The sequence below is a fragment of the Hemitrygon akajei genome, chromosome 3 (assembly GCF_048418815.1).
Source record: "Hemitrygon akajei chromosome 3, sHemAka1.3, whole genome shotgun sequence".
Lineage (NCBI taxonomy): Eukaryota > Metazoa > Chordata > Chondrichthyes > Myliobatiformes > Dasyatidae > Hemitrygon > Hemitrygon akajei.
In genome coordinates, this window is record NC_133126.1 from 980466 (window position 1) to 1006842 (window position 26377).

Here is a 26377-nt window from a genome sequence, read left to right on the forward strand (position 1 = left end):
CAAACTTTTAACCTTTCCTTTCAACCTAACAGGAACATAAAGATTCTGTACCTTCAAAATTTCACCGTTAAATGACCACCATTTCTCTATTACATCCTTCCCATAAAACAAACTGTCCCAATCCACTCCTTCTAAATCCTTTTGCATCGCCTCAAAGTTAGCCTTTCTCCAATCAAAAATCTCAACCCTGGGTCCAGTCCTATCCTTCTCCATAATTATATTGAAACTAATGGCATTGTGATCACTGGACCCAAAGTACTCCCCAACACATACCTCCGTCACCTGACCTATTTCATTCCCTAACAGAAGATCCAACACTGCCCCTTCTCTAGTTGGTACCTCTATGTATTGCTGCAAAAAACTATCCTGCACACATTTTACAAACTCCAAACCATCCATCCCTTTTACAGTATGGGCTTCCCAGTCTATGTGTGGAAAATTAAAATCTCCCACAATCACAACCCTGTGCTTACTACAAATATCTGCTATCTCCTTACAAATTTGCTCCTCCAATTCTCGCTCCCCATTAGGTGGTCTATAATACACCCCTATAAGTGTTACTACACCTTTCCCATTCCTCAATTCCACCCAAATAGTCTCCCTAGACGAGCCCTCTAATCTATCCTGCCAGAGCACCGGTGTAATATTTTCTCTGACAAGCAACGCAACACCTCCCCCTCTTATCCCTCTGATTCTATTACACCTGAAGCAACGAAATCCAGAAATATTTAGTTGCCAATCACACCCCTCCTGCAACCATGTTTCACTAATAGCTACAACATCATATTTCCAGGTATCAATCCATGCTCTAAGCTCATCCACTTTTCTTACAATGTTCCTAGCATTAAAATATATACATTTAAGAAATTCTCCACCACTTACTCTCTGTTTATCTCTAACAGTACAAAGAACTTTACTGTCTTCTTTTTCTTCCTTCTCCCATACATCTGTTCCTACACTCTGGTTCCCCTCCACCCTCATATCTAGTTTAAATCCACAGGAGCCTCTCTAGCAAACCTACCAGCAAGAATATTTGTCCCCCTCCACTTCAGATGTAAACTGTCCCACCAGAACAGGTCCCACCTTCCCTGGAAAACTGCCCAATTATCTGTAAATTTGAAGCCCTCCCTCCTGCACCATGTCTTCAGCCACATGTTGATCTGCACTATCTTACTATTTCTAAACCCACCTGCACATGGCACTGGTAGCAATCCTGAGATTGCTATCCTGGAGGTCCTGTCCTTTAACTTGGCACCAAGCTCCCTAAACTCACCTTTCAGGACCTCCTCATTCTACAGGTATGTTAAGAGCAAAAGGACTGCAAGGGAAAAAATTGGTCCTCTCAAAGATCAGAATAGTAATCCATGCGTGGAACCAAAAAAATCAAAATCAAAAAACACAAGATGTTAATATCCCTCATGCCAGTAGGTTGTGAGCACTTGCTCAAGACTGCCTTGATGTTGGGAGTGGCACAGGTTTATTCAATGGGCACCTTCCTTCTTTGATGGTTCATCGATCAGCTGACTACATCTCCAGAGGGCTCAACAATGACTTCTGGTGTCTCAGAGTCACCCCTCATTGTGTCTTCCCACTCTCTTGATGCTATCTTGGAGCCCAAAAAAGATCTTTTCACTTGATCCAAAGCCATTAACGGCTTCTCTCCGCCATCTCTGATATAGACATAGACAATCTGTGATGAAATGGATGAGAGAACCAACTCTGGCCTAAGGCTGGTGGTAGCTATTTCCAGTGGAAAGGTAAGTTGTTTATTGACATCCACCAGCAGTTTCTAGTCACTGGCCATGTTCATCTGTCCTGTTTCTGGCTTAGGAGGGAGATTAGTTGGTCTTTTCCCTTCATCCCAGACGAATGCTGCTGGTGTCAGAGCATTAGTTGTTCTAGGGGGACAAGGATGTGGTTGCTATCCTCTTGGTCCCGATTGCCACTGCCACACTCTTCAAGACCTGGTTGTGATGTCATGTATCTGCCTTGTGTGAGGCAGGTTTTGCAGCTTGCCAGGATATGCTTGAGGGTCGCAGGAATCGGACACAGGGCACAAGTTGGGTCCTCACCGAACCACAGGTGGAGTTTTTTTTTTGTGAGTTAAGTACATCATATGTAGCTTTGATGAGGAGGCTAAGTCTGTTTGTTTCCATCTCCCATTAGGGGATGATCTTAAATAAATTACTTGTATCTGTATTTACTCAGGAGATGGACATGAAGTCTAAAAAAGTGAGGCAAAGTGGCATCATCTTCATGGACTCTGTAGAATAGAGGAGGATGTGTTTGCAATCCAGAGGCAAATCAGGGCGGATAACCTCCCAGGGCCTGACAAGGTATTCCTTTGGACGCAATGGGAGGCAAGTGCAGAAATCGCCAGGGTTCCAGCAGAGATAGTTAAATTATCCTTTGCGACGGGAGAGGTACCTGAGGATTGGAGGATAGCCGATCTTGTTCCACTATTTAACAGAGGCTCTAAACACAAACCAGGGAATTAGAGGCCAGTGAGTCTGACATCAGCTGTGGGAAAGCTATTGAAAGGTACTCTAAGGGACCAGATATAAAAGTACTTGGATAAACATGGACTGATTAAGGATAGTCCGCATGGCTTTGTGCATGTTAGGTCATGTCTACCAATCTTATAAAGTTTTTTGAGGAAGTTACCCAGAAAGTAGATGAGGGCAAGGTAGTGGATATTGTCTACGAGAACTTCAACAAGGCATCTGACACGGTCCCGCGTGGGAAGGTGGTCATGTAGGTTCAGTTGCTGGGCATTCTAGATGAGGTAGTAAATGCATGAGACATTGGCTTTGTGGGGGAAGCTAGAGAGTGGTAGTAGGGGGTTGTCTCTCTGACTGGAGGCCTGTGACCAGTGATGTGCCACACAGATCAGCGCTGGGTACTTTGTTGTTTGTTGTTTACTGTATATCAATGATCTCGATGATAATGTGGTTAACTGGATCAACAAATTTGCAGATGATACCAAGATTGGGGGTGTAGTAGACAGTAAGGAAAGATATCATGGCTTGCGAGGGATCTGAACCTGCTGCAAAAATGGGCTGAAAAATGGCAGATGGAATTTAATGTAGACTAGTGCAAGGTTTTACATTTTGATAGAACCTATCAAGGTAAGTCATACACAGTGAACAGTAGGTCACTGTAGAGTGTGGTAGAACATGGGGATCAGGGAATACAGGTACAGCCAACCTTCACTAATCCGACTACCTGTAATCAGGTTCCTTCAATAATCCGGCACTGATTTCAAATTACCCAGGCCACCGTACCAATCTACTGTGCATTGCTTTGGTTGCGCTAGATCTGTTCACATATTGGCACACTCTTGTAAGAACAGACAGGCAATTCCTGCTTGTTTTCCTGCACTTATTAATATCATTTGCTCTTTTTTAGCCCCAATTATGGCCCCAGTGAATAAAGGAAATGCTTCTTGTGCTGTGAAGCAAAAACACTGCACATTATCCATTAAAGATAAGGTTGAACTCTTGAAAAAACTGGACAGTGGTGTATTGGTGAAAAGCTTGTGCAAGTGTTACAACACTGGCTCTTCTACAGTGTACGATATAAAGAAACAGAAAGAAAAACTGCTACTTTTTTTGCTGATGGTGGCTCAAAGAAACAGATGTAAGGAAAACAATGAAAGATGGAAGAAGTTCGGAACTAGAAAAATGCTGATAACATGGTTCAATCTTCGTGTAAATGAAGGTGTTGAACAATCTGGAGATATGGTGAAGGAACAAGCAAAAGTGTTTCAAAAAGAACTAGGACTAGATTATGAGTGTGACTGCATGGTTCAAGCAGGATCATGGCTTACAGTTTTGTGCAGTGTGTGGTGAAAAATGTTCAGCAGACAAGGAAGTAGCAGCAGTTTGTTGAAGAAACTGTTGTGCCAGTTTCAGCACCAGTTCCTGATGCTTCACTCAGTTTTCAAGATGAAGATGTTGATGATCCTGACAACCCCACACTTGCAGACATGTAACTTTGCCTGAAGGTATATTAAACGTCTCACTTTAGAAGTGGAAATGCTCAACTTTTCTGTATGTTAATTCCTGTACATTTAGCTGTACCTTTTATTTTATTTGTGCCTGTACAGTATAATACTTTATTAAAATTTCACTTGCTACTCAGTTAATATTTCTGTTTCATTATCATCTAACGTGTTCTGATTTACATGATATTTTAATGGTATGATGAGGCGGTTAGCTATTGCTTAATGTGATTCTTCTATAATTCGGCATTTTCACTAATTGGGAACTCCTCAGGTTCCAATGGTGCCAGATTATAGAAGGTCGGTCTGTACATAATTTGTTTGAAAGTGGCGTCACAGGTAGAATGGGTCATAAAGAAAGCTTTTTGGTATATTGGCCTTCATAAATCAAAGTACTGAGTACAGGAGATGGAATGTAATGTTGAAGTTATATAAGATGTTGGTGAGGCCTAACTTGGAATATTGGGTGCAGTTTTGGTCACCTACCTTCAGGAAAGATGAAAACAAGGTTGAAAGAGTAAAGAGAAGATTTACAAGAATGTTGCTGGATCTGGAGGACAAGTTATAAGGAAAGATTGCATAGGTTAGGACTGTATTCTTTAGAACATCAAAAATTGAGTGCAAATTTGATAGAGGTGTACAAAATTATGAGGGGTATAGATTGAGTAATTGCAAGCAGGCTTTTTCCACTGAGGTTGGGTGGGACTACAAGCAGAGATCGTGGGTTAAGGGTTGAAGGTGAAAAGTTTAAGGGGAACATATGGGGAAACCTCTCCACTCAGAAGGTCATGAGAGTGTGGAATGAGCTGCCAGCAGAGGTGGTGCATGCAAGCTCAATTCAATGTTTAAGAGAAGTCTGGATATGTACATGGGTTATATGGAGGGCTATGGTCCTGGTGCAGTTTGATGGGAGTAGACAGTTTAAATGGTTTCGGCATGGACTCAATGGGCCAAAGGACCTGTTTCTGTGTTTTACTTTTCAATAACTCTATGACGATTCTGTGGATGTGATAGAGGCGCCCAGATGATACAGGTGCCAAAGTCAGGGCATTCTAAAGGGGGAGGCTGAGCAGTCAGAAACCTTGGTACATATTGGCACCAATGACATAGGTAGGAAAGGTAAGGAAGTCCTGAAGAGAGATTTCAGGGAGTTAAGTAGAAAACTGAAAATCAGGATCTCCTGGGTAGTAATCTCTGGATTGCTGCCTGTGCCATGCACTAGTGAGGGTGATTTAGCAGATGAATGTGTGGCTGAGGGACTGGTGCAGGGGCAGAGGTTCAGAGTTATGTATCATTGGGATCTCTTCTGATGAAGGTTGGGCCTGTACAAAAGGGATGGGTTACACCTGAACCAAAGCAGAACCAATATCCTTGCAGGCAGGTTTGCTAGAGCTGTTTGGGAGTGTTTAAACTATTTTGGTAGGGATTTGAGAAACGAAGTGATAAGGCTGAGGGTGAAGTAGTTGGTTTACAAACAGAGGCAATGTGTAATGAGACTACTCACAAGGACAAGCTAATGATAGGGCAAAATTGTAGTCAAAAGCATGAGCTGTAATGTAAAAGGGGACAAAATTGAAAAGGGTGATGAACACAGGACTGAAGGTGTTATATTTGAATGCACACTGGATATAGAATAAAGTCAATGATCTTGTACATGTATAACATTGTGAGCATCATTGAATCTTGACTGAAAGAAGATTATAGCTGTGAGTTTAATATCCAAGGATACACATTTAATCGAAAGTACAGGCAGGTAGGCAGGTAGGCAGAGAGGGTGGGGTGGCATTGTTGGTTTAAAAGATGGCATCAAATCCACAAAAAAAAGATGACAAGGGATCAAAAGGTATAGAATCCTTGTGGGTAGATCTAAGAAACTGCAACAGTAAAAAGACCTGGATGAGAGTTAAATGCAGGTCCACAAACAGTGGTCAAGATGTGGGCTACTAATAACAATATATCTTAGAAAGGATGTGTTGTCATTGGAGAGAGTCTAGAGGAGGTTCACAGGATGATTCCAGGAATGAAGGAGTTAACTTATGAGGAGTGTTTGGCAGCTTTGGGTCTCTACTCATTAGAAGTTAGAAGAATGCGGGGGGGGGGGGGGATGGTTCTCATTTAACCCCACTGAATGTTGAAAGGACTACACAGGGTAGACATGGAAAGGACGTTTCCAATGGTGGGGGGTAAAGAAAACTAGAGGGAACAGCCTCAAAATTGAGGGGCAACCTTTTACAATAGAGGTAGGGAGGAATTTTTTTAGCCAGAGTGTAGTGAATCTGTGGAATGCTCTGGTACAGACTACCGTGGAGGCCGAACCCGTGGGTATATTTAAGGCATCAGGGCATCGAAAGATATGGTGAGAAAGCAGGTGTATGGGGTTGAGTGGGATCTGGGATCAGCCATGATGGAATGGCGGAGCAGATTTGATGGGCTGAATGGCCCAATTTGGCTCCTATGTCTTATGGTCTTATGGGCCCAAAACTGCTAACAATACTCCAAGTGAGGACTCACCAGTACTTTATAAAGTCTCAACATTACATCCTTGCTTTTATATTCCAGTCCTCTTGAAATATATGCTAACATCTCATTTGTCTTCCTCACCACATACTCATGCAAATTAACCTGTAGGGAATCCTGCACAATGACTCCCAAGAGTTTGTATTTTCTGTCCATTTATAAAATAGTGAACCCTTTCATTTCTTCTACCAAATCGCATGAGACCATGCATTTCCCGATGCTGTATTCCATTTATCACTTCTTTGTCCATTCTCCTAATCTGTCTACGTCCTTCTGTGTCCTCTCTATTTTCTCAAAACTACCTGTCTCTCCCAAAGAAGTATGGTAAACACAGGAGGGTGCAACTCTGGCTGACAAGGGAAGTCACAGCCAAAGTAAAAGCCATATAAAGTATATAATAAAGCAAAAATTAATGGGAAGTTAGAAGATTGGGAAGCTTTTAAAAACCAGCAGAAGGAAACAAAAAAAAGTCATAAAGATGGAATATGAATATTAAAGAGAATACAAAAAGATTCCTAAGACATATAAGGAGGAAAATAGAGGCAAGAATATATATTGGACCGTTGATAAATGATACTAGAGAGGTAGTAAAAGGGGACAAGGAAATGGCGGATGAGCTGAATAAGTAGTTTGCATCAGTCTTTACTGAGGAAGACATGAGCAGTATGCCATAAGTTTGAGAGTGTTAGGAGCAGATGTGAGTGGAGTTGCCATTACTAGGGAGAAAGTGCTTGGGAATCTGAAAGGTCTGAAGGTAGATAAATTACCTGGCTAGATAGTCTACAACTGTGGTTTCTGAAAGAGGTGGCTGAGGATATTATGCAGGCATGAAAGTCATAGAGTCATGGACAGTCAGAGAAGTACAGCACAGAAACAGGCCCTTCAGTCCTTCTAGACTATGCCAAACCCATTTACTCTGCCTACTCCTTTTGACTTGCACTGAGACCATAGCCCTCCATATCCCTACTATCCACGTACCTAAACTTTGAAATGTCATGGACCACGTGCTGGCAGCTCATTCCACACTCCTACAACACTCTGAGTGAAGAGATTTCCCCTCATGTTCCCCTTAAACTTCTCACCTTTCACCCTTTAGCAATGAGCCCCGGGTAGCAGTTCCACCCAACCTCAGCCTGCTTGTATTTACCTTATTTATCCCTCACAGAATTTTGTATACCTCTTCCAAATCTTCTCTCAATCTTTGAAGTTCTAAAGAATACGCTTCTAACCTATTCAATTTTTCCTCATAGCTCAGGTCCTCCAGACCCGGCAACATCCTTGTAAGTTTTTCATGCATGCTTTCAACTGAGGGAACTCCTTGTCCGGCCCTAGGGATATATCTTTCCTGATTTGCCTTAGAGGGTAGTAAACACCTCCTCCTCTGTAATCTGTACAGGGTCCACGAAGTTGATGCCACTTTTTTGCCTCACTTCTACAGACTCTGTATCTGTCTCCCAAGTAAATACAGATGCAAATAGTGCATTTAAGATCTCCCACACCTGTTTTGGCTCCACAAATGGATTACCATTCCGGCCTTCCAGAGACCAATTTTCGAGGATGTAACCAGGAAGTTAGACAAGGGAGATCCACTGGATGTAGTGTACCTCAATTTTCAAAAGGCATTTGATAAGGTCCCACATAGGAGATTGGTGGGTAAAATCAGAGCTCATGGCATTGGGGGGAAGATATTGACATGGATAGAAAACTGGTTGGCAGATAGAAAGCAAAGGGTAACGGTGAATGGGTGCTTCTTGGAATGGCAGGTGGTGACTAGTGGGGTGCCACAGGGCTCGGTATTGGGACCACAGCTGTTTACGATTTACATCAACGATTTAGATGAAGGCATTGAGAATAACATCAGCAAGTTTGTTGATGATACTAAGCTGGGTGGCAGTGTGACATGTGATGAGGATGTTAGGAGAATTCAGGGTGACTTGGATAGGCTGAGTGAGTGGGCAGATACTTGGTAGATTAAGTTTAATGTGAATAAGTGTGAGGTTATCCATTTTGGGAGTAAGAACAGGAAGGCAGATTATTATCTGAACGGTGTAGAGTTGGGTAAGGGAGAAATACAAAGAGACCTAGGAGAACTTGTTCATCAGTCACTGAAGGTGAATGAGCAAGTGCAGCAGGCAGTGAAGAAGGCTAATGGAATGTTGGCCTTTATTACAAAGGGAATTGAGTACAAGAGCAAGGAAATTCTTTTGCATTTGTACAGGGCCCTGGTGAGACCATACCTGGAGTATTGTGTACAGTTTTGGTCTCCAGGGTTAAGGAAGGACATCCTGGCTATAGAGGAAGTGCAGCGTAGATTCACGAGGTTAATTCCTGGGATGTCCGAACTGTCTTACGCAGAGAGGTTAGAGAGACTGGGCTTGTACACGCTGGAATTAAGGAGATTGAGAGGGGATCTGATTGCAACATATAAGATTATTAAGGGATTGGACAAGATAGAGGCAGGAAATATGTTCCAGATGCTGGGAGAGTCCAGTACCAGAAGGCATGGTTTGAGAATAAGGGGTAGGTCATTTAGGACAGAGTTAAGGAAAAACTTCTCCCAGAGAGTTGTGAGGGTCTGGAATGCACTGCCTTTGAAGGCAGTGGAGGCCAATCCTCTGGATGCTTTCAAGAAGGAGCTAGATAGGTATCTTATGGATAGGGGAATCAAGGGATATGGGGACAAGGCAGGAACCGGGTATTGATAGTAGATGATCAGCCATGATCTCAGAATGGCGGTGCAGGCTCGAAGGGCCGAATGGTCTACTTCTGCATCTATTGTCTATTGTCTGCCTTGCAATGCTTTTGCTCTTAAAATACCTGCAGAATCCCTTAGGATTCTCCTTCACCTTATCTGCTGGAGTAACTTCATGCCTTCTTTTAGCCTTCCTGATCTCTTTCTTAAATGTTCTCTTTCATTTCTTGTGCTCCATAAGCACCTCATTTGTTCCTACCTGCATGTACTTGCTATGCCCCTCCTTTTTATCTAAACCAGGGTCTCAATATCTTTCAAACACCAAGGTTCCCTACACTTGTTATCTTTACCTTTAATTCTGACAGGCACATACAAGCTTTGTAATCTCAAAATTTTGCTTTTGAAGCTTCCCACTTACCAAGTACACTTCTGCCAGAAAACAGCCTGTCCCAATCCACACTTGCCATATTATTTCTGATACCAGTAAAATTGGCCTTTCTCCAATTTACTGTAGTATCCTAACCTGTGGTCCAGACCTCTCTTTGCATATATACTTTGAAACAAATGCCATTGTGGTCACTGGATGCAAAGATTTCCCCCTACACAAATTTCTATCGCTTGCCCTGTTTCATTTCCTAATAGCAGATCCAGTATCGCACACTCTCTCATTGGGACTTGAATACATTTGACAAATGCTATCCCATCTAGTCCTTTCACAGTATGGGATTCCCAGACAATATGTGGAAATATATTCATGTCCAAGGTTACACATTGTATCGGAGGATGAGAAGGTAGGCAGAAGGTATGAAGTGGCTCTACTGGTAAAGAATGGTATCAAATCATTAGAAAGATGTGGAAGATGTTGAATCCTTGTGGGTTGAGTTAAGAAACTGAAAGGGTAAAAGAACCCTGATACTTTCGTGAGGGATGACCTCTTGGGAGAATGCCATGGCAGCCAGGTTACTGGCGCTGAGCATGGGTCCGTAGTGCAGAAGGGAAAGAGAGAGAAGAAGAAAGCAGTAGTGATAGGGAACTCAATAATGAGAACAGATAGAAGATTCTGTATATGTGAATGGGACACCCAGATGGTATGTTGCCTCCCAGGTGCCAGAGTCAGAGATGTCTCAGAACGAGTCCACAACATTTTGGAGAGGGAAGTGGAGCAGCCAAATGTCTTGGTACATATTGGTACCAATGACATAGGAAGGAAAAGCAATGAGGTCCTGACTAGAGAATTTAGAGAGTTAGGCAGAAAGCTGAGAAGCAGGACTTTCCAGGTAGTAATTTCTGGTTGCTGTCTGTGCCATGTGCCAGTGAGGGCAGAAACAGGATGATTTGGCAGATAAATGTATGGCTGAGAAGCTGGTGCAGGGGACAGGGCTTCAGGTTCTTGGATAATTGGGATCTCTTCTGGGAGAGGTATGACCTGTTAAAAAGTGAGGGGTTGCACCTGAACATGATGGGGACCAATATTCTCGCCGGCAGGTTTGTTAGAGCTGTTGGGGAGAGTTTAAACTAATTTGGCAGGGGGTTGGGAACCGGAGTGAAGGGACTCAGGATAGGACGATTGGTAAAAAAGTAAAGATAGCATGTAAAAACACAAAATGCTGGCAGAACTCAGCAGGCCAGACAGCATCTATGGGAGGAGGTAGTGACGATGTTTCGGGCTGAAACCCTTCATCAGGAGTGAAGTAACATGGGATGGTCAAGGCGGGATAAGAAGTGGGGGGAGGAATAAAGTAGAGAGCTAGGAAATGATAGGTTGGAGGGAAATGGGCTAGGGGTAAGGTGGAGAATTATGGGAAATAAAAGAGAAAGAAAGGTAGGGCTGGGGGGAGATTATAGTGAGGGGGGAAAAAGAGAGAGAAAGAGAACCAGACTGAAATAATAGATAGGGATGGGGGTAAGGGGGGGCAGGGGTATCAATGGAGGTCTGTGAGTTGGATGTTCATGCCGGCAGGTAGGAGGCTACCCAGGCGGGAGATAAGGTATTGCCCCATCGACCTGTGCGCGGCCTCATCTTGACGGTAGAGGAGGCCATGGACAGACATGTCGGAGTGGGAGTGGTCTTTGGAACTGAAGATAGCATGTAGTCAGGTTCTCAGGAAGGGCAGGCAAGTGATGGGACATAGTTGCAGCCAACAGGCTAAGTATCAAATCATTAGGGGTGCAGAGTCAGAAAGGACAGTAAATACGATATTGAAGGTGTTGTATCCAAGTGCATATAGTATAAGAAATAAGTTGGATGATCTTGTTGCAAAATTACAGATTGCCAGGTATGATGTTGTGGTCATCACTGAATCATGGCTGAACGGTGGTTCTAATTGGGAGCTGCATGTCCAAGGTTACATGTCATATCAGAGGGATAGGAAGGAAGGCAGAGGGGATGGTGTAACTCTACTGGTAAAGAATGGCATCAAATCAGTAGAAAGATGTGACATGTTATAATAGTCATGCGGGATTTTAACAGATTGATTGGAAAAATCAAGTTGGTAATGGATCTCAAGACAGTGAGTTTATTGAATGCCTGAGAGATAGCATTTTAGAGCAGTTTGTCGTTGAGCCTACTAGGGGATCAGCTATACTGGATTGGGTGTTATGTAGTGAACCAGACGCGATTAGGGAGCTTCAGGTAAAAGAACCCTTAGGAACCAGTGATCACAATATGATTATGTTCAACTTGAAATTTGATAGGGAGAAAGTAAAATCTGACAAGCAGCATTTCAGTGGAGTAAAGAAAATTACAGTGGTATGAGAGAGGAGTTAGCCAAAGTAAATTGGAAGAAGATGCTGGCAGGAATAAAAGTAGAGCAGCAATGGCTTGACTTTCTGGGGGGAAAAATGAAGGTGCAGGATAGATGTACTCCAAAAACAAAGAAATACTCAAATGTCAAAATAGTACAACCATGGCTGACAAGGGAAGTCAAAGCTAATGTAAAAGCAAAAGAATGGGCAAAAATTGGCAGAAAGAGGATTGGGAAGCTTTTAAAAACCTACAGAAAGCAACTAGAAGAATCATTAGGAGAGAAAAGATGAAATATGAAAGCAAGCTAGCAAACAAAGTGAATAGAAAAAGCTTTTTCAAATATATAAAAAATAAAAAGGGAAATGTGAGTGGATATAGGACCACTAGAAAATGAGGCTGGAGAAATAATAACGGGGAATGAGGAGAAGGCGGACAAACTAAATAAGTATTTTACCTCAGTCTTCACTGTGTAAGACACTAGCTCTGTGCCAGATGTTGAAGGTGTGAGGGAAGAGAATTGAGTGCAGTCACTATTGCAAGGGAAAAGGTGCTCAAAAAGCTGAAAGACCAAAAGGCGCATAAGTTAATGGACCAGATGAACTACACCCAAGGGTTCTGAAAGAGGTATCCGGTAGAGATTGTGGAGGCATTAGTAATGGTCTTTCAAAAATCATTGGAATCTGGCATGGTGCCAGAGGACTGGAAAATTGAAAACATCACTCCACTCTTTAAGAAAGGAGGAAGGCAGCAGACAGGAAATTATAGACCAGTTAGCCTGATCTCAGTGGTTGGGAAAATGCTGGGAGTCAATTTTTAAGGATGAGGTTATGGAGTATTTGGTGACCCAGGATAAAATAGGAGAAAGTCAACATGGTTTTCTTAAGGGAAAATCTTGCCTGACTAACCTGTTGGAATTTTTTGAGGAGATTACAACTAGGATAGATAAAGGGGATGCAATGGATGTAGTATATCTGGACATTCAGAGGGCCTTTGATAAGTGCCACACATGAGGCAGCTTCCCAAGTTAAGAGCTCATGCTATTACAGTAAAGTTACTGGCACGGTTATAGCATTAGCTGACTGATAGGGGGCAGCGAGTGGGAATAAAAGGATCCTTTTCTGGTTGGCTGCCAGTGACTGGTGATGTTCCACAGGACTCAGTGTTGGGACTACTTTTTTTATGCTGTATATCAATAATTTATATGATGGAATAGATGGTTTTGTTACCAAGTTTGCAGATGATACGAAGATTGGTGGAGAGGCAGGTAGTGTTGAGGAAACAGGTAGGCTGCAAAGGGACAGATTAGGAGGATGCTTAAGAAAGTGGCAAATGAAATACAATGTTGGAAAATGTGTTGTCATGCACTTTGGTAGCAAAAATTATGTGCAGTCTATTTTCTAAACGGGGAGAAAATCCAAAAATCTGACATGTAAAGGAACTTGGGAGTCCTTGTGCAGAACACCCTAAAGGTGAACAGTTTGGGCTTCTCATCAAAGAAAAGACGTGCTGGCATTGAAGACGGTTCAGAGAAAGTTCACTAGGATGATTCTGGGAATAAAAGGGTTATCATACAAAGAAAGTTTGATACTTCAGTGTACGTACTCAGAGATAGCAGAGATACTTAATGAATACTTTGCTTCAGTATTCACAACAGAAAAGGACCTTGGCGACTGTAGGGATGACTTACAGCGGATTGGAAAGATTGAGCATATAGACATTAAGAAAGAGGATGTGCTGGAGCTTTTGGAAAGCATCAAGTTGGATAAGTCTCTGGGACCGGATGAAATGTACCCCAGGCTACTGTGGGTAGCGAGGGAGGAGATTGCTGAGCCTCTGCCAATGATCTTTGCATCATCAATGAAAATGGGAGAGGTTCCAAAGGATTGGAGGGTTGCAGATTTAATTCCCTTATTCAAGAAAGGGAGAAGAGATAGCCCAGGAAATTATAGACTATTAAGTCTTACTTCAGTGGTTGGTAAGTTGATGGAAAAGATCCTGAGAGGCAGGATTTATGAAAATTTGGAGAGGTATAATATGTTTAGGAATAGTCAGCATGGCGTTGTCAAAGGCAGGTTGTGCCTTCCGAGCCTGATTGAATTTTTTGAGGATGTGACTAAACACATAGATGGAGGTAGAGTAGTAGACTATGGAGCTTGTGGTGGACCTGAGGAGGGCTAAGATGCCGGTGACCCCTGTTTCCATCCAAGGGGTCAGTGTGGACATGGTGGAGGATTACAGATACCTGGGGATACGAATTGACAATAAACTGGATTGGTCAAAGAACACTGAGGCTGTCTACAAGAAGGGTCAGAGCCGTCTCTACTTCCTGGGGAGACTGAGGTCCTTTAACATCTGCCGGACGATGCTGAGGATGTTCTACGAGTCTGTGGTGGCCAGTGCTATCATGTTTGCTGTTGTGTGCTGGGGCAGCAGGCTGAGGGTAGCAGACATCAACAGAATTAACAAACTGATTCGTAAGGCCAGTGATGTTGTGGGGGTGGAACTGGACTCTCTTACGGTGGTGTCTGAAAAGAGGATGCTGTCCAAGTTGCATGCCATCTTGGACAATGTCTCCCATCCACTCCATAATGTACTGGTTAGGCACAGGAGTACGTTCAGCCAGAGACTCATTCCACCGAGATGCAACACTGAGCGTCATAGGAAGTCATTCCTGCCTGTGGCCATCAAACTTTACAATTCCTCCCTCGGACTGTCAGACACCCTGAGCCAATAGGCTGGTCCTGAACTTATTTCCACTTGGAATAACTTACTTATTATTATTTAATTATTTATGGTTTTATATTGCTATATTTCTACACTAATCTTGGTTGGTGCGACTGTAACGAAACCCAATTTCCCTCGGGATCAATAAAGTATGTCTGTCTGTCAGGTGTAGTGTATATGGATTTCAGCAAGGCATTTGATAAGGTACCCCATGCAAGGCTTATTGAGAAAGTAAGGAGACATGGGATCCATGGAGACATTGCTTTCTGGATCCAGAACTGGCTTGCCCACAGAAGGCAAAGTGTGGTTGTAGACAGGTCATATTCTGCATGGAGGTCGGTGACCAGTGGTGTGCCTCAGGGATCTGTTCTGGGACCCCCTACTCTTCATGATTTTTATAAATTATCTGGATGAGAAATTGGAGGGATGGGTTAGTAAATTTACTGATGACACAAAGGTTGGGAATGTTGTGGATAGTGTGGAGGGTTGACAGAGGTTACAGCAGGATATCAATAGGATGCAAAACTGGGCTGATAAGTGGCAGACGGAGTTCAACCCAGTTAAGTATTCATTTTGGTAGGTTAAATATGATGGCAGAATATAGTATTAATGGTAAGACTATGGCAGTGTTGAGGATCAGAAGGATCTTCGGGTCCAAGTCCATAGGACATTCAAAGCTGCTGCGTAGGATGAATCTGTGGTTAAGAAAGCATACTGTGCATTGGCTTTCATCAAACATGGGATTATGTTTCAGGGCTGGGAGGTAATGTTAAAGCTATATAGAACCCTGGTCAGGCCCCACTTGGAGTATTTTGTTCAGTTCTGGTCACTTCACTACAGGAAGGATGGGGAAACTATAGAAAGAGTGCAGAGAGGATTTACAAGGATGTTGGCTGGATTGGGGAGCATCCCTTATGAGAATAGGTTGAGTGAACTCGGCCTTTTCTCCTTGTAGAGACAGAAGATGAGAGGTGACCTGACAGAGGTGTATAAGATGATAAGAGGCATTGATCATGTGGATAGTCAGAGGCTTTTCCCCAGGACTGAAATGGCTAGCAAGAGAGGACACAGTTTTAAGGTGCTTGGAAGAAGGTACAGAGATGTCAGGGGTAAGTTTTTTACACAGAGAGTGGTGAGTGCGTGGAATGGGCTTCTGACAATGGGAGTGGAGATGGATATGATAGGGTCTTTTAAGAGACTCCTGAATAAGAACATGAAGTTTAGAAAAATAGAGGGCGATGGGCAACCTTGGGTAATTTCTAAGTAAGTACATGTTCAGCACATCTTTATGGGCCGAAGGGCCTCAATTGTGCTGTAGGTTTTCTATGTTTCTATGTTACTCGCTGGAATTTAAATGAATGAGGAGGGATCTCACTGAAACCTTTTGAATGTTGAAAGGCCTCAACAGAGTAGATGTGGAAAGGTTGTTCCCATGGTGGGGGAGTCTAGGACAAGAGGACAGAGCCTCAGGATAGAGGGATGTCAATTTAAATCAGTATGCAAAAAATTTCTTTAGGCAGATGATGGTGAATTTATGGAATTTATCACCACGGGCAGCTGTGTTGGCCAGGTCATTGAGGTTATTTATGGCACAGCTTGATAGGTGCTTGATTGGACACTGCATCAAAGGTTATGGGGAGAAGGCCAGGCAGAGGGGCTGACAAGGGGAAAAAAGGATCAGCTGAGATTGAATGGCAGAGCAGACTCAATGGGCCAAATAGCCTAATCCTGCTCCTATGTATTATGGTCTTATGGTGTTAGAAACATAGGAACATAGAACTTCGGCCCACAAAGTTGTGCCAAACATGTCCCTACCGTAGAAATTACTAGGCTTACCTATAGCCCTTTATTTTTCTAAGCTCCATGTACCCATCCAAAAGTCTCTTAAAAGACCCTATTGTATCCACCTCCACCACCATTGCTGGCAGCCCATTCTATGCACTCACCACTCTCTGAGTAAAAAACTTACCCCTGACATCTCTGTACCTACTCCCCAGCACCTTAAACCTGTGTCCTCTTGTGGCAACCATTTCAGTTCTGGGAAAAAGCCTCTGACTATCCACATGATCAATGCCTCTCATCATCTTATACACCTCTATCAGGTCACCTCTCATCCTCCATCACTCCAAGGAGAAAAGGCCTAGTTCACTCAACCTATTCTCATAAGGCATGCTCCCCAATCCAGGCAACATCCTTGTAAATCTTCTCTGCACCCTTTCTATGTCTTCCACATTATTCCTGTAGTGAGGCGACCAGAACTGAGCACAGTACTCCAAGTGGGGTCTGACCAGGGCCCTACATAGCTGCAACATTACCTCTCGGCTCCTAAATTCAATTCCACAGTTAATGAAGGCCAATACACCATATGCCTTCTTAACCACAGAGTCAACCTGCAAAACTGCTTTAAGCATCCTTTGGACTCGGACCCCAAGATCCCTCTGATCCTCCACTCTGCCAAGAGTCTTACCATTAATACTATATTCTGCCATCATATTTGACCTACCAAAATGAACCACTTCACAGTTATCTGGGTTGAACTCCATCTGCCACTTCTCAGCCCAGTTTTGCATCCTATCAATGTCCCGCTATAACCTCTGACAGCCCTCCACACTCTCCAAAACACCTCCAACATTTGTGTCATCAGCAAACATACTAACCCATCCCTCCACTTACTCATCCAGGTCATTTATAAAAATCACGAAGTGTAAGGATCCCAGAACAGATCACTGAGGCACACCACTGGTCACCGACCTCCATACAGAATATGACCTGTCTACAACCACTCTTTGCCTGCTGTGGGCAAGTCAGTTCTGGATCCACAAAGCAATGTCCCCTTGGATCCCATGCCTCCTTACTTTCTCAATAAGCCTTGCATGGGGTACCTTATCAAATGCCTTGCTGAAATCCATATACACTACATCTACTGCTCTTCCTTCATCAATCTGTTTAATCGCATCCTCAAAAAACTCGATCAGGCTCGTAAGGCACAATCTGCCCTTGACAAAGCCATGCTGACTATTCCTAATCATATTATACCTCTCCAAATGTTCATAAATCCTGCCTCTCAGGATCTTCTCCATCAACTTACCAACCACTGAGGTAAGACTTACTGGTCGATAATTTCCTGGGCTATCTCTACTCCCTTTCTTGAATAAAGAAACAACATCCACAACCCTCCAATCCTTCGGAACCTCTCCTGCCCCCATTGATGATGCAAAGATCATCACCAGAGGCTCAGCAATCTCCTCCCTTGCCTTGAAGTAACCATTCCTGTCCCTGAGCTATCCAAATCTCTGTAATGTTACTTCTTGTACTCCATAAGCACTTCATTTGTTCCTACTTGCCTAAACCTGCTATGCAACTTTTTTCTCTCTTAACTAGGGCCTCAACTGGCGGAGAATCTCACCTGGTCCCTCAACACCAGCTCCATAGCAAAGGAAGCCCAGCAGCGTCTCTACTTTCTGCGAAGGCTGAGAAAAGTCTATCTCCCAACCCCCATCCTCATCACATTCTACAGGGGTTGTATTGAGAGCATCCTGAGCAGCTGTATCACTGCCTGGTTTGGAAATTGCACCATCACAGATCGCAAGACCCTGCAGCAGATAGTGAGGTCAGCTGAGAAGATCATCGGGGTCTCTCTTCCTGCCATGACGGACATTTACACTACACGCTGCATCTGCAAAGCAAGCAGCATTATGAAGGACCCCATGCACCCTTCATACAAACTCTTCTCCCTCGTGCCGTCTGGGAAAAGGCACCAAAGCATTCAGGCTCTCACGACCAGACTATGTAAAAGTTTCTTCCCCCAAGCTACCAGACTCCCCAATACCCAGAGCCTGGACTGACACCTTACTGCCCTATTGTCTTGTTTATTATTTATTGTAATGCCTGCACTGTTTTGTGCACTTTATGCAGTCCTGGGCAGGTCCATAGTCTAGTGTAGATTTTTTTTTTCTGGGTTGTTTTTTACGTAGTTCAGTCTAGTTTTTGTACTGTGTCACGTAACACCATGGTCCTGAAAAACGCTGTCTCATTTTTACTATGTACTGTACCAGCAGTTATGGTCGAAATGACAATAAAAAGTGACTTGCCTTGTCTTGACTTGAATATCTTTTAAAAATCAAGGTTCTCTACATTGTTGTCTTTAACTTTTATTCTAACAAGCACATACAAGCTTTGTACTCTCAAAATTTTGCTTTTGGAGGCCTTCTATTTACCAAGTACACCAATGCCAGAAACACCTGTCCCAATCAACACTTGACACATCATTTCTTATACTATTAAAATTGCCCTTTCTCCTATATAGAATCTTAAGCTGCAGAAACAGACCTAGCTGTTTGTATATTTACTTTGAAACTAATGGCATTGTTGTCACTAGATGCAAAGTGTTCTTCTACACAAACTTCTGTCACCTCCCCTGTCTTATTCACTAATAGCAGATTAAGTATCGCGTACTGTCTCATTGGGACTTACACAGCTGATGAAGGGAATTTACCTGAATACATTTAAGACCATAAGACCATAACACATTTGACAAACTCTATCCCATCTCATCCTTCTACAGTATGGTTCTCCCACACAATATATGGAAAGAAAAACACCACCTACTATAACAATCTTATGTTTCCTGCAATCTCTCTACAAATTTGATCCTCTAAATCACTAGGACTGTTGGGTCGGCTGTAATACAGCCCTATTAAAATGGTCATATCTTACTTATTTCTCAGTTCCACCCATAATGCCTCACTAGATGAGTACTCCAGTCTGTCCCATCAGAGCACTGACATGATATTTTCCCTGACTAGTAACATTACCACTCCTCCTCTAATCACTCCCGCTTTGTCACATCTGAAACAACAGAACCCTGGAATATTGAGCTGTCAGGCCTGTCCCTCCTGCAACCAAGTTTCACTATTGGCTACATATCATAATTCCAGGTGTTGATCCATGCTCTGAGCTTATCTGCCCTTTCTATGATGCTTTTGCATTGAAATATACGCAACTCAAGACATGAGTCGCACTATGCTCAACCTAATGATTCCAGACTTTGTCTGTGGTCCTACCAACATCTGTCTCTACAACCTCTCCACTATCTGTTCTGTCACTCTGTTCCCCATCCCTCTGTAACTGTAGTTTAAATCCCACCATGCAGCATTAACAAACCTTCCAACTAGGATATTAGTCCCTCCCCTCCCCCTCCAGTTCAGGTGCAAATCATCTCCTCTGTACAGGTAACATCTTCCCTAGAAGAGAGCCCAATGATCCAAAAATTTTATGCCCTCCCTCCTACACCTACTCCTTAGCCATGTATTAAACTGTATAATCTTTCTAGTTCTGCTCTCATTGGCACATGGCCTGGGTAACAATCCTGAGATCACAACCCTGGAGGTCTTGCCCTTTAACTTAGCACCTAACACCCTGTACTTCCTATACAGACCTCATCAGTCTTCTGACATACGTCATTGGAACCTACATGGACCATGACCTCTGGCTGTTCACCCCCTCACTTAAGAATGCTGAGGACTCAATACGAGATGCCTCAGACCTTGGTACCCGGAAGGATACCCACTACTGCAGTCCTCTTCACCTCTCTTTTCTGAACCACAGTGCCAAAGACCTGGTCGCTGCAGCTCCCCCGGTTGTTTGACCTCCTCAATACAGTCTAACATGGTTATTATTGAGGGGACCGACCACAGGGATACTCTGTACTGACTGCTCATTTCCCTTCCTTCTCCTGACAGTCACCCAGATACTTGCCTCCTGCAGCTTAGGGGTGACTACCTCCCTGTAACTCCTGTCTATCATTTCATCACTCTCCCGTATGAGCTGAATGTCATCAAGCTGCAGCTCCAGTTCTTTAACATGTTATGAAAGGAGCTGCCGCTCGATGCACCTGGTGCAAATGAGGTGATCAGGGAGGCTCTAGATCTCCTGGAATTTCCACATCTTACACAAAGAACATGGCACTGCCCCTGGAGTCATTCTCACTGTTCTAACTATGCTCTAACAGATGAGAAATGAAGAATAAAGAATTAGAAGAACCTTCTAGCTCGCTTAGGCCTAATCTCACCTAAGCCTGATAAGCCAAAGCCACCCCGCTCTAACATTGGTCCACTCACACAGTGGCTGCTCCAACAATGGCCGCTCCACTTGCCCCTGCTTTATTTTTATTCACTCTTGTTAATGAATCCCATTTACTGATTGTTTAATGTTACTGGGCATGGGTGAGAGGGCACAGGTCAGGGTAGAACCATAGAACACTACAGCACAGTACAGGCCCTTCAGCTCTCCATGTTGTGCCGACCCATATAATCCTTAAAAAAAAGTACTAAACCCACACTACCCCATAACGCTCCATTTTTCTTTTATCCATGTGCCTGTCCAAGAGGCTCTTAAATACCCCTAATATTTTAGACTCCATCACCATCCCTGGCAAGTCATTCCAGGCACTCACAACCCTCTGTGTAAAAAACTTACCCCTGATGTCTCCCCTAAACTTCCCTCCCTTAATTTTGTACATATGCCCTCTGGTGTTTGCTATTGGTGCCCTGGGAAACAGGTACTGACTATCCACCCTATCTATGCCTCTCAAAATCTTGTAGACCTCTATCAAGTCCACTCTCATTCTTCTATGCTACAAAGAGAAAAGTCCCAGCTCTGCTAACCTTGCTTCATATGACTTGTTCTCCAAACCAAGCAATGTCCTGGTAAATCTCCTCTGCAACCTCTCCATAGCTTCCACATCCTTCCTATAATGAGGTGACCAGAATAGTACACAATACTCTAGCTTCCTGAACTAAAAGGGTACTAAAAACTAAAAGGGTACTTTTAGCTTTCTTAAGGGATACAGGGTTTTTTATAGGATATGATGGATAAGCAGGAATAGGGTACTAGGATGGCCAAAGAAGGAAGGATAAAGTGTAGATTAGGGTGTATGTGTGTGTATGTGAATGGGTGAAGGGATTTAGAATGTAAGTCTATCGACTGATCCACACTCCGGAACAGAAGGTGGCGGTAATGCACCATTAAGCTGGGTGCCAACTGCCATAAAATAATAATAAGAAGAAAATTGTTTAATTTTTAGTTGCAGACCTGGGAGAAGTCATCTCTTATTCTCATGTTCCCATTCACTAATTGGCTGCAATTCAAAGATTCAGGGTACTTGAAGGCACAAGATAAGATATGCCAAAGTCAGCATGGTTTACTTAAGGTGAAAGACCTTGATAAGAGTGGATGTGGAGAGAATGTTTCCTACGGTGGCAGTGTCTAAGACCAAAGGACACAGCATCTAAATAGAGGAGCATCTTTTTGGAACAGAGATGAGGAGGAATTATTTTAGCCAGAGATCAGTAAATCTGTGGAATTTGTTGCCACAAGCAGCTGTAGAGACCAAGTCTTTATGTATATTTAAAGCAGAAGTTGTTAGGTTCTTGATTTGTGAAGGCATGAAGGGCTATGGAGGGAGGTTGCGGGGGAAGGCAGGAGATTGGGGCTGAGAGGAAATATGGATCAGCCATGATGAAATGGCAGAGCAGACTTGATACACCAAATGGCCTAATTCTGCTCCTAATTCTTATGGTCTTATACCCTAAATCTTGCCTGACAAATTTGTTGGAATTCTTTGAGGAAGTAACAAGTAAGATAGACAAAGGAGATTCAGTGGATATTGTTTACTTGGATTTTCAGAAAGCCTTAGACGAGGTGCTGCATATGAGGGTGCTTAATGAGGTAAGAACTCATGGTATTACAGGAAACATAATGGCATAGATAGAAGATTGACTGACTGGAAGGAGACAGAGTGGGAATAAAGGAGGTCTTTTCTGGTTGGCTGCTGGTAACTAGTGGTGTTCCACAGAGGTCGGTGCTGGGACTGTTTCTTTCATATTATATGTCAATAATTTGGATAATAGAGTTGATGGGTTTGTAGCCAAGTTTGCAGATGATACAAAGTTGGCTGGAGGGACAGGTTGTATTGAGGAAGCAGAGAGGACTTAGACAGATTGGGAGAATGGGCAAAGAAGTGGCAGATGAAATATAGTGTAGGGAAATGTAGCACTTTGGTAGAAGGAATGAAGGTGTAGACTGTTTTCTGAATGAGAAGAAAATTAAAATTTTCATCACACCACCCAAAGATGTATCAGTTGGTAGGTTAATTGCCCATTGTAAATTGTGCCTTGATTAGTTTAAGGTTAAATCAGGGGTTGTTAGGTGTTGCCGGGTGTTGCAGCTTGAAAGACTGGAAGAGCATTTTCACACTGTATCTCTAAATAAAATAAAAATAAATCACCATAGCCATCTTCCCCTGAATGAGGTATGATTCCAACCAGCAAAGTAATTCTCACTGACTCCAGTTTAACCAGGGCTCGATCAAATAGTTCCTGGCAGGGAACTGGGGAATACAGACCACAAACAGACAGATGTGCAGTTTAATTTGGCATCAGAGCCAACACAGATTCCATGGGCCAAAAGGCCTACTTCTATTCTATATTGTTCTATGGTCCACATACAACAGGACATGGATCAACTGGAAAAGTAGACAAGGGAATGGCAGAGGGAGTCTATTTAGGTAAGCATGAACTTATGGGGAAGTTAAACCGGGGAGATCTGAAAGAGAACAGCAAAGTCTTGGGGAGTGATGCTGAACAGAAAGATTTTATCATAAAAGTAGGTAGATAGTTTCTTAAAAATGTGAATACAGGTAGTAGGGTGGTGATAACCCTTATAGTCAAGTCAAGATTCAAGATTGTTTATTGACATACATCAGTACAGAAATGTAAAAGAGAACAAAATAAGTAATATAACATAAAAAGAACATGACGAAAACACACAATAAATATAAAAACACACAAGAATGCATCACCTACATTGGCTGAGGCATTGACTATTAAAGTTAAGACATCCTGGTTACATTTCACTGAAATATTGTGTACTGTTCTGGCTACTACACAACAGGAAATACATGATTCACCTGGAGAAGGTACAGTAAAGATTCATAAGGATGTTGCTTTATTTGGAGGGTTTAAGTAATCAGCTGAGATTGAACAGGCTGGGTCTGTCTTCCCTGAGCGGTAACAAAAAGGTATATAAAATTACGAGTGTTGTTGATAGTGCAGGATGGGTAAAGAAAGGAATGAGGTAAGACAACACATCAGGTACTGATCTGGGCTGTTGTGCTGTTCTATCCCAAAATTTTTGTCAATACCGGAGGTTCTATTTACATGAACAAGTGGAAAACAGGAGACAGACTGTGAAAAGAGTTAGATGAACAGGGTCAGGATGGACATTATGGGCCAAAGGGCCTATTTCTGTTCCTGTTCTGTATTGTTGTTCTATCTTCTAACACAGAGCATCCAGCTGGAATACTCCCTGTGAACAGGTACTGGGAGTATGCTAAAAAGACTAGAAAATCCAGTGCACAAATTGAGGCATTGGACGTGAATATTGAAGGTAGATAGGGGACTTAGATACAGGAGGTACAGTAGATAGGGGAGGTATTTATGGGAGTCACAGTAGATAAGGGAGGTATTTACGGTAGATAGATAGGTGAACAGAAAGGAAAGAACCTGTCATTGTCCATCAGTAGAGCCAGTCGTCCATAGTCCCAGGCAGCTTTCCGGAGGCAGGAGAATATGAACAACAGCACCTGAAATCAAGAAATAGTCTGGCATTAACATCTCTCCCAACATACACAGGCATCAGGCCCTGTAAGTTAGCCCACTGTGACAGGTGATGTCTGAATACCAAGCCAATCCCAGTCAAACTGGGCTCAAAACCAAATACAGAATCCAGTATTTACCTCAATGACTCAGAATTTCAAATGATTTCATGATCAAGTGATACAATATCAAAAGCCAAACTTCTTCATTTAGCAGGTGGTGTGAGTGTGTAACGAGCTACAGTGGAAGTGGAGGATCTGGGTTCAACTGTAACATTTAGAGCACCTTGGATAGGTATATAATGGGGGATATTTAGAGGAATATGGTCAAAGTCAAGGACGAAGATTAGGTTGGCATGGTCTGAATGGGTTGAAGGGCCTGTTTCTGCCTAGTTTTATCTGTCATACATAGTGTACTGGACAAGGAGTATAGTTGCTGGTCGAAGACAGCTCCTTCATCACAGATCCACAAAGAAAAGGTGACTTGATCCACTCCTTTAATACAGTTCTGGCTCTTTGGATCTGTGGGAGAATGTAACAACCAGTTAGTTGTTGTGTTGAACTAACTGCTTCCCTCCAGCTCTCGAAAAGCAAATCTACTGGGCTCAACCAACTGTGGAGTTTATGAAGGCTTTCTAAGCTTTGTTGAGATAGACTGGTGCCCAGGCTGATCTCTCTTGTGCCACAGGACAATTATAGAGAGAGTCATAGAGTCACAAAGTGATACGGCACAGTTACAGGCCCTTCATCCCAACTGGACCTTGCTGGCGAGGACCAATTTCCTGCATTTGGCCCATATATCTCATGTGTTCCTACATGTACCTATCCAAAAACTTTTCAAATGATACTATTGTACTTGTCTCAACCACTTCCTCTGACAGCTCATTCCACATACAGTTGATATCCTCTTGCCTAGGAGGGGGAATATCCCTAACTTTGCCATCCTTGAACACACTGCTACTCTGATTACACATTATGATAGTGCCAGTAGCATTATAATGTCGTATATTTAGCTATATGCTGTATATGCACTTTATGTCAACTTCTACATACACAGAATATTTTGTATCTGTTAATATTATTTTATGTCTGTATGTGATATACGTACTGTGCTTTGTACCTTGGTCCCAGAGCAACGTTGTTTCATTTAGCTGTCGTCTTTATGACCTGGCTATTCAGAAAGCTGGCAAATCAGCTTCTGGTTTAATGTGTGCAGTTTCAAGATCTCCCATTCACTCACGGAAGGTTTGGTTCCCACAAGCATCCAAGTCCACACAAGCCTCACATTCCCTTCCACACTCCAGAAACCCAGTTCCCACACTCCCTCTCACCCCCTGGAAACCACCCCCATGCACACACACCCTCCCACACCCCACAATCCCTCACTCCTCGGAACCCCCCCCACCCTTCACACTCCCTGGAAACACCCGCCCACTTCCTAGAACACCCCCCTCCACACTGCCTCCCACTCCCCAGAATCCTCCCCCCTACACTCCCACTCCCTGGAAAACCCCATACTTGCTGTTGGAACCGCTACTTTTCATATTGTATGTCAAAGATTTGGGTGAAGGAATTGATTGCTTCATGGCCAAGTTTGCTGATGATACAAAAATAAATAGAAGTGCAGGTAGGGTTTGGGGAGTCTGCAGAAGGAGTTGGATAGGTTGGGAGAAAGAAGTAGCAGATGGAATATAATGTAGGGAAGTGTATGGGAATAAAGGCATTGACTTCTTTGTAAATGGGGAGAAATTCAAAAATCAGAGGTGCAGGAGGACTTAGGTGTCCTCGTGCAGGATTCCCTAAAGGTTAACTTGCAGGCTAGTCCGTGGTAAGAAATGCAATTGCAATGTTAGCATTCATTTCGAGAGGACTAGAATACAAAAGCAAGGATGCAATGCTGAAGTTTTATAAGCATTTATGATACCCCACATAGTACTGTGAGCAGTTTTAGGCCTCTTATCTAAGAAAGGATGTGCCGGCGTTGGACAGAATCCAGAGGAGGTTCATGAGAATGATCCCAGGAATGAAAGGGTTAATATA

General features: G+C 43.1%; 1 protein-coding gene across 9 annotated transcripts in view; it reads right to left on the reverse strand.

The window, feature by feature from the left end:
- Positions 1-26377, reverse strand: part of tmem63c (transmembrane protein 63C) — a 616893-nt gene that overhangs the window by 487654 nt on the left and 102862 nt on the right. For all 9 annotated transcript variants that reach the window (XM_073039119.1, XM_073039117.1, XM_073039118.1 and 6 more), the window contains one exon: positions 24246-24325. In XM_073039119.1, coding sequence (XP_072895220.1) covers positions 24246-24325 — 80 coding nt within the window. The remainder of the gene's footprint in view (positions 1-24245; positions 24326-26377) is intronic.